At 42.5% G+C, this 8,951-nt stretch overlaps 1 protein-coding gene across 5 annotated transcripts in view; it reads left to right on the top strand.

Moving 5' to 3' along the window:
• Positions 1-8,664, top strand: part of gpc4 (glypican 4) — a 54,530-nt gene extending 45,866 nt beyond the window's left edge. For all 5 annotated transcript variants that reach the window (XM_080745548.1, XM_080745547.1, XM_080745550.1 and 2 more), the window contains 7 exons: positions 311-708; positions 2,365-2,530; positions 3,572-3,702; positions 3,830-3,976; positions 4,283-4,407; positions 4,677-4,858; positions 5,362-8,664. In XM_080745548.1, coding sequence (XP_080601674.1) covers positions 311-708; positions 2,365-2,530; positions 3,572-3,702; positions 3,830-3,976; positions 4,283-4,407; positions 4,677-4,858; positions 5,362-5,579 — 1,367 coding nt within the window. In that variant the 3' untranslated portion in view covers positions 5,580-8,664. The remainder of the gene's footprint in view (positions 1-310; positions 709-2,364; positions 2,531-3,571; positions 3,703-3,829; positions 3,977-4,282; positions 4,408-4,676; positions 4,859-5,361) is intronic.
• The last annotated feature ends 287 nt before the right edge of the window (positions 8,665-8,951 follow it).

Raw genomic sequence — 8,951 nt, 5'->3', positions numbered from 1 at the left:
TTTTGTAATGTATACTCGAAGAGTTTTGCAAATGTTTTGCCCAAACAAGCGAAATGAAAACATGGAGTATTGGGTTAAAGTTAGATAAAATCAGCCCTCCGTCTCTTTGGTTTTGAACGTGACCCAGATTCTCCATCAAGCTGAGAAGGGAGCTAATTAAATTTCCTTTCTTCAAACTGTCTCCATCTTTGTAGAAGAACTCTGAAATGTTAACAATAAAAATTGTTTACCGTGGATGTTGGGAAATGTTTCGCATTTACAATCGACACTCAACCACGTCTGCCATTGTCTCTTTTTCTTTCCCTAACAGAGTTTTTCCGCGAGCTGCTAGAAAATGCTGAGCGCTCCCTCAACACCATGTTCGTGCGCACGTACGGCATGATGTACGTGCAGAACGCCGAGCTCTTCAAGAACTTCTTCGCGTCGCTGAAGAAGTACTACCTGTCGGGCGGCGCGGCCGTCAACCTGGACGCCATGCTGTCGGACTTCTGGGCTGACCTGCTGGAGAGGATGTTCCGGCTGGTCAACGTGCAGTATGAGTTCAGTGACGCCTACATGGAGTGCGTGAGCCGGCACACAGAGCAGCTGCAGCCGTTTGGCGACGTGCCCCGCAAGCTCCGCCTGCAGCTGACGCGCGCCTTTGTGGCGGCGCGCACCTTCACTCGTGGCCTTTTGCTCATGCCAGAGGTGGTCCATAAAGTCTCTACGGTATGTGTGTTTTTTTTAATGCTCGCACTGTGTGTCTCTCATAAATGTAAAACTGAAAAGCCCCGACACAAACAACAACCACTTTTTGTTCATCACAGTCAATCATAGCTGTGTACACACTTGAGCCAATGAGCAAGCGTTGGGTATCACAAACTCTAATATATGATTTAATCAATGATGTTGCCATCTGGCTCAATTGCAAGGTGACTGTTATGAATCATAAACGGCTTTATTATGTTCCAAGGTGACATGTCAACGCTGTCGGGTGGAAACCTTGTATGTCCAAAACCATTCCTTTTCAAGATGCGAGTAAAGCGACGCATTGTGAGCTTGTAGATCGGCTATGTTCGCTTCTTTTGCTTGCCTCACTTGTATCAGTTGTATGACAAAGTAGGACATTAAAAGATGAAAACCTAAAAAGATTACATTTGGAGATAAATGGTTTCTGCTCGACAGCTACGATATGCCAACTGTTCATGGTGAACTGCCCAAATTTGCATAGACCAGTGCAGTACCTCAGCATAAAGTAGTGTTTTTTTTAGGGTTTCTTTAGAAAGGTTTTCCTGGTAAGTTGATTAAAAGGAACCGTGATGTGCACTTAAGCTCTTTGTTGATGTGGAAGCTTCCATGAATCCATAATGAGGTCCTAAAATGGAATTATCACCAAGTAGATACTCTGTGTGTAGCCTACTGCCTAGAGCTTTGTAATGGAATACTTACATAGTGTCAATACGTTTTGCCTAAACAAGCAAAATGAAAGCATTGATATATGGGTTGATAAAAATCTTCCCCCAGGCTCTATATTTTAGTGTATTGAGTGTTGCGAGATAGTTTTTACACAACAGCTGTCTTATCAGGAGAGCGGGTCTGAACTGCAGGATTCTTTCGAGTAAAGTTCCTTATGTTCTATCTTCTCGGTCTGTTTTTTGTGTCTGCTGGGTCTAAAAGGTCAAGGTTCCACTACAAAGAAGACATTTGTGTGTGTCTGTGTGTGCTTTGATGCCATGACAACTTTATGATCGCTCAGCAAGTGTTTTGGAGGACTGATTAGATGATGCTGATCTTTGAACTTTGGCTGTAAAACTACTAGTGAACTCACCCCTCTCCCAACACCCAGCGTTGATGTACCGTTGAGCAAAGCAACTAAACCTTAGACTGTGGTTTTACTTGGCAGCTCCCAGGTGTGGATGTGTAATGAAGTGTATGAGTGTGAAAAGGCCCCGGTCCAACAGGACGGAGATAATTGATATTTGTGGCACAGACAGAGAGATCAGACAACCGAGTCCATTTCTTAGTGTGTGGAAAATATAGTTTGCCAATCAAATAGATTGTGGTGGTTTTCAGTAGAGCCCGACCTATGCCAAAGCTTTGCTTTCCGGTCCCGATTTGGGCGAGTTCTAGACTACTGATGATTGCCTACATTTTGACCAATATTTAGTCTAAAAGGTCAATAAAAATTGAAATCAATTTGAAAACTTGTCGGAAATCTCTCCTATAATGTCATGCCCAAAATAAGGATGCCAGGTTGAAAAAACAGGCCACGTCGACTGCATAATTGTAGATACCGATCAATCATCCGAAAGGTAATGGTGGATATATTGCTTTCAATGACAACCAGCTGCCGTAGACTGACTGTTGCTTGCTCTGGTCCCTCAGGTCACCGCCTCACCCAGCTGCGTGCGAGCAGCCATGAAGATGCTGTACTGCCCCTACTGTTCTGGCCAGGTGGCCCTCAAGCCCTGTCAGAACTACTGTCTCAACGTGATGCGAGGCTGCCTGGCCAACCAGGCTGACTTGGACACGGAATGGAACAACTTCCTGGGTGAGGACACTTCTTCTGTTCCCGTGAGCCTGTGATTCAGCTCTTTACCTTTCAAGGACTCACAGTTTCATGATCATTAGGCCACAGACACTACTGATCTGTGTGCTGTAATGTTTTGCTTTCAGTCTTGTCCTTTTATTAAGAGCAGGATGACTGTCAACTGTTATTTAATGCTGCAATCTGTGCCTTATTCAAGGAATACATTTTAATTTTGACCAGTCTGTATGGTAGAGTATGTTAATACAGTATAATTAGTACATCTGTAGTGGTTGGAGGTTGTCTCCAGACTCTTCTATTGAGACATTTAGAGTAGACCCTGATGTTGAGTGGGAAAACTATTGTTTGATAATTTCAATAGAGTTATTAGACAAGTAGAAAAGGGCAGAAACAAACATCAATGACGTCTGAGGAAGAGCCACTAGGCTCAAAACGTCACGCTTGATCGTAATAAACCCATCGTTTGGAGCATGATCCTATTTTCTTTTTCTTTTTTTTTCAATAACGTTTTTTGAGGCAGGAGTCACACCAGATTGGACACTAGATATGCCGCCATCTGTACTATAGTTTAGACAACGTTGCACATACCTCTGTCCATCTGGAGAAACAAAACATACAGACTGCAGATTTAATTCTAACACAAATAAATGGAATATAGTGTTCTCACAGTATGTTATTCCAAAAGTATTATATAATACTGTTCATTTATTTTTAGTATTATATAATACTGTTTGCTGTTTTATTCCATGTCCCTCTCAATATGAGATTACATGACAATTATTTACATGACAAGGCAATACTTGCATACAGTATACAAGAGGCCTCTTTTATTCCTGGGTACACTACTGGATTCTGCTGCCACCTGGTGGATGTGTCCTGTGCCAAACAGCATGACACAACTTGCTGTATGCTTCCACCTAGTGGTAGTTTCATGCAACTTCAAGAAGTGTCTTTGTGCCCATATATGTGATTCATGATTCATTTTTATATTTTTTCATGACATTTGATGGTTGTTTTTTTTGTTTTGTTTGTTTGTTTTTTCAGATGCCATGTTAAGTCTGGCTGAGAGGCTGGAGGGTCCGTTTAACTTTGAGTCTGTCGTCGACCCAATCGATGTCAAGATCTCTGAGGCCATCATGAACATGCAAGAGAACAGCATGCAAGTGTCCCAAAAGGTATGTAGTCACATTTATAAAGAGTGTGTGTGTGTGTGTGTGTGTGTGTGTGTGTGTGTGTGTGTGTGTGTGTGTGTGTGTGTGTGCTTGCTCACTGTGCTGACCATTCCCTCCCTCTGTTCTCCAGGTGTTCCAGGGTTGTGGACAACCCAAACCCAGCAAGGTTTTCCGTGCCCGTCGATCCGTCAAAGAAACCAGCTTCGCAGGTCGCTTCCGCCCCTACAGCCCTGACGCCAGACCAACCACCGCTGCTGGTACCAGTTTAGATAGACTGGTAAGTCCACATCAAACTTAACATTTATCCATGTATCTTATTAATTAATTTATTTCAACAGTTGAACCCTAGCATCCCTATTATTGGCCTGTCATAGTAAGCCAACGTCCTGCAAAAATAACCGATCTACAAGCTGAGAACGCGTTGCAGTGCGTGTGTTTGTAGAAGAGCTATTTTTGCCAGAGATTTGGAAGAGAAAGAAGAGGGCCAAGTATAGACCCCTGGGGGACCCTGGTCAACAAAGTATATAGGGGTTTAAATGGTTATGGTTTCCCAGCTGACTTCCTCTTGTTTTTCTTCTCCCAGACAGGGGATGTCAAGAAGAAGTTGAAACACGCTAAGAAGTTCTGGTCCACGCTGCCAGACACTGTGTGTGCCGGGGAGAGGATTGCACCTGGAGATGAGTGCTGGAACGGGACAGCAAAGAGCAGGTATGCATGGATTCAAGTTCTGTCGAACTCTCATAAGTTTAAAGAGTATTAGAATGTGTCACATTAGCAATGGAATATATGTTCTATTGCTTAAATTGTTAGTTGATGTTCCAAAGCGTCTTCCATAAAACCCTAATGGTCTGGTCTCAGATAGAAGTCTCATAGAAGCAAAGGTTGAAGCCTCAATCTGCAATTTCCTCCTCTGGTTGGCTGAGCGTAAAACGGCACAGCTTAATCTCTGCATCCCGTTGTTCGTCCTTCCGTCGCAGGTACGAGTCTGTCGTCATCGGAAACGGACTGGCCAACCAGGTGTCGAATCCGGACGTGGATGTGGACATCACCAAGCCAGACATTGTGATCCGCAGTCAGATCGCCGCCCTGAAGGAGATGAGCAGCTGGCTGAAAGCAGCACACAGCGGCAACGACATCTCTGTGGAGAACGGCGAGGATGGTGAGCTTCCCGTCCAGCCGTCTGTCTCTCTCTCACTTTTATCAGGGGTTGAAGATATATTTTGGTTATTTTGCAAGTTTAAGTGGTTAATCGATTTGCTGATAAAACTAATTCTGACAGGGAGTCCACAGATGACAGGTGAGGTGACAATTTAAGGACTTAACTTTTTTTCTTTTTTAAGAAAAAGACCATTACTGCATCAAAAGTAATTACCCAACTATACTATAAAAACTGGTCAAACTTTGGCCAATTTGTAAAATAATTTAAGGAGGATGCAAAACTTTTGAAAATAGCGTGAGCTTGCTACTGCGATCTGCTATTTTACAATATTTATCTGTGGAACCAAGTCAAATTAAATTACCTCAACACCTACATTCCAATTGCTTATCAGGGTGGGGGGGGGTCCTCAATTAAAATATGATTATTTTGGGGGGTGGCCACGGCCTGAAAAGGTTGAGAACCACTGCTCTAACCTCCTGGTTTGTGTCTGCGTGTGTTTTCAGACGAGGACGGCAGCACAGATGACGGGAGTGGGAGCGGGAATGGCGAGACGGACAGAGACATGTACTTCTCCACGCCCCCCTTGGTGGCGTCGGTGCATCCTGTGGTCAAAGGGATCGCGCCGGCCGAAGGAGGCGGCCAGCGCGCGGCGTCTCAGAGCAGCCTGCTGCTGCTGGTGGTGCTGTGCCTGCTGGGCCTGCTCGTCCCGCACCTCAGATAAAAACAAAACAAAAACGCACACCGCTTTGGAAAGGAACTATGGATGGAGTGAAGGGGAAAAACTGTGTCAGAGAGACTTTTAAAGACAAAAAGACTGCCTTCAGGACGTCAGTCTGTCCATCGCTGGGGGGAGAGACTCTTATTAATATTACAATAACTTCACTTTAAAGATTTCTTTTTTGTTGCTATGTTTTTTAAAGGACGTGTACAGAGATTTTACTTTTCTTCAAAAAAAAAAAAAAGAATTCACCTTTTTTACCCTCCTTGATGTTTTTCGGGGGATAGATGCTCACTCCTCGCTGCCCCTCTGAGCTGTGATTCCTCCTACAACATTACAAACAGTGTTCCTTTTTTTATTTGACAATTTAATCCCACAACTGGTTTGTTGTTTGTTTGTTGTCACGATGGCGTTTGGTTGAGCGCTGAGTGCCTGTGCTGAGACATATCTGATTCTGTGCATTTCTCAAGATATGTTCATTTCTGTTATCTAGAGAGCAACCAAGGAATAATGTAGCAAGTAGTCCTTCTGCGTGAGCGTGTGTGTGTTTGAGAGCGTATGTGTGTGTATCGTTGTTGGATGTGTGTGACAGAGACTGTGCTTCCATTTGAGATGTAAGCCACAGTAGACCGTTGTGAAGCCGATCAAAGCTGAGGACATTGATCCGGTATGATACCAGTTTTATTTTATTGACTGGCCTTTCACCTCTGTCAGAAATACTTATGAGAGAAATGACAACACAGGCATTTAGCTAGTTCAACTACAGATGGAATCATTGTGTGGTGGAGTTTCAGGGCATGCTGTGTGCTGAACATGCAGTTAGCATGGACACATAATGTATGTACATGTACACAGCCTCATTGTCAGTAGAGACGAGCAGCGCGCTACCTGAAAGTGTCTTGGTTTAGTTTAGTCGTGTGGTACAGTAGGTATCCCCAGTGTTTTGGAGCAGAGATGGACCCACACCCCCCCTTAAAGAAGGTTAGCTGACAAAGACAAGTCCTGAATGCCCTCTGGTACTGTAAACTCAGTCCATTACAGAGTTCTCTGACTCCGTAACAGTCCGACCCGTTTGAAAAAGGACAGGATGTGACTTGTGTGTCTGGAATGTTGGAGATAAAACCAGATAAGAAGAACGAAAGACGTGATGGCTTTGATCAAATTAAATCAGATCAAAATGACTTTATTTTTTTTTAAATACAGGGTTTTATGTTGAAAGCTGTTGAAAGTTTTAGCTATTGTTACTATGAAGATATCTACTAGGTACTACAGTGAGTTTTACTGCTAGTTATTAGGAGCTGATGGAGGGGGGGTGGTCCATTTACCCCCCCAACCCCACTCCGCAATACACATTCGTACCTCTTTAGATTAATGGACTGAATGAGTGCAAAAACACACTTCAACAATTGACCCACTTAATTCTTTCATTTTTTCATTTCAAGGCAACATTGAATGTCTTTATCACAAGTGCTACCAAATTTGATACATGCGAGAGTATCGGAGTTTGTTTGTATTTTTATAAACCTTGGTACTTTATTAGCTTCTTAATGTCAGAAACAAACGAATGTAGACGTTAATGACTGCTCAAGGTATTCATTTATAATCAGTGATCTGCGCAGATTTTCTAAAGTTTGTTATGTTCAACTCAACATTCAGTTGTAGTTTGATACTCTGGTAATTTCTCCTCTTGACATAGTATGTCATCTCCAGTTGCTTTTGTACAGTAAATTATGTAACTGCATGTTTTTTTATGGATTCGCAAACATGCTTCCAGAAATGACAAACATAATCATCTAAAAAATACAGTATTCAGAATACATTGATATACATAATTTAGATGGAAAAGAATATTAATTTTACAAATTAACTGACTTATTTCTACTGGTATCAGATGTCTTGGTTTAAATATGCATTTTGTAAAAGAATATATATATATATATGAATGGATTTGCATGTTTCAGGATTGTGTGCAGGTCTAAAGTGATTGGCTAATGTTAAGATGCGTGGTGAATACTGGACATGGCAGTTTGCTCACAACCTTCGTGCCTCTCGTGTATCATGACTGTCAGGATGATTGTACGTTAAAGGGAGATATCCTTATGAAAGGTAAACGCTCCCGATGATCAGTACAATCAAGAGGACTTGAAACGAATCAGTGAAGGACATCAAAACATCGAGAAGTTGGACTTGGCGGGACTAGATGTCCAAGCAGCAGAAGAGCTATGCAACCCCCATGGAAAGATATCCAAGCTATGTTTTTCGACAACTGAATTTGGCCCCATGTCTGTATTTCCACTGTTTCGGTTCCTCTGTTCCCATGTGTACCACCAACATTTCTACAAGGGATTGCGCATGTGTTAGTGTCATGTGGGAGAGCTGCGCTTGTGCACGATGAAACACCAACAGTCTACAACTGTGGTTCTCACTGTAGGGTCCAGGGAACCTCAGGGGTTTCCTTGACTTGGGTTGCAAACGGACCCTTAGAGGTCCGTAACTCTGAGAGTATACAAATGGGGTCCATTTGGTTCCATTTGAATACTCTCAAAGAGTTGTTGGGGTTCGAGAGTTTGAGAACCACTGGTCTACAACTCCAAACTGGTGAGGAGATGTTTGGGATGATGATGATGATGATTGATTGATGGTGGTGGTGGTGGTAGTAGTGAATGTCTGTGCTTGCGGGCCACAAGGCGGCAGCATTTCCCAGCTGGCTGGAGGCCATCCAGCTGCAGGGAGTTGTTCCATCTGATCCACAGAGACGACTTAAGGTCTGGTGACCGTTTAAGTTGAGCTAGAGACGGAAGAAGAACGTCCTCCATCTGCCTTTGGCCCACAAGTACGGTTCAGACTCTTCTTTTTCTGAGAGGAGAGCGAGTGACTGAAAAGAATCAACAATATGTAAATATAAGGAGCAGCCGTTTTTAGATGTCTCTAAAAGAGGCCATCAAAGTCCATCAGATTTTTACTTGTCAGAGTATCTCCTAAATGTTATGGAAAAAACAAGATGACATAGATGTTAAATTGTAAGAGAAAAGGTATATTAAACATTTCCTAGTCTTGTTGAAATAAAGACTGCCAATATTTAAATTGTTGTGGATGCTTGTTTTGGTTTTGTTTTTTGCAGAATACCCTTTTAGGATATTTAGGTTTATAGAAGTGCAATTTTAGGAGAAATGTGATTTCATTCAAATCTAATATGTGATTGTAAATGATACATTTGAATGTATAATAATTATACAATGTATATATGCAGATCTTAATAACTTAATTATACATAAACCTAACAACTAAATACGTTATATTACTTTACCACCCCCTGCTACCAAATGCAGTGCAAAGTCTCCGGCCAGGCATTCAGTAGAGTATGATAGGAAACCT

This window comes from Nannobrachium achirus (assembly GCF_963921795.1).
Source record: "Nannobrachium achirus genome assembly, chromosome: 17".
NCBI lineage: Eukaryota > Metazoa > Chordata > Actinopteri > Myctophiformes > Myctophidae > Nannobrachium > Nannobrachium achirus.
This window is presented reverse-complemented; position numbering and strand designations above follow the sequence as displayed.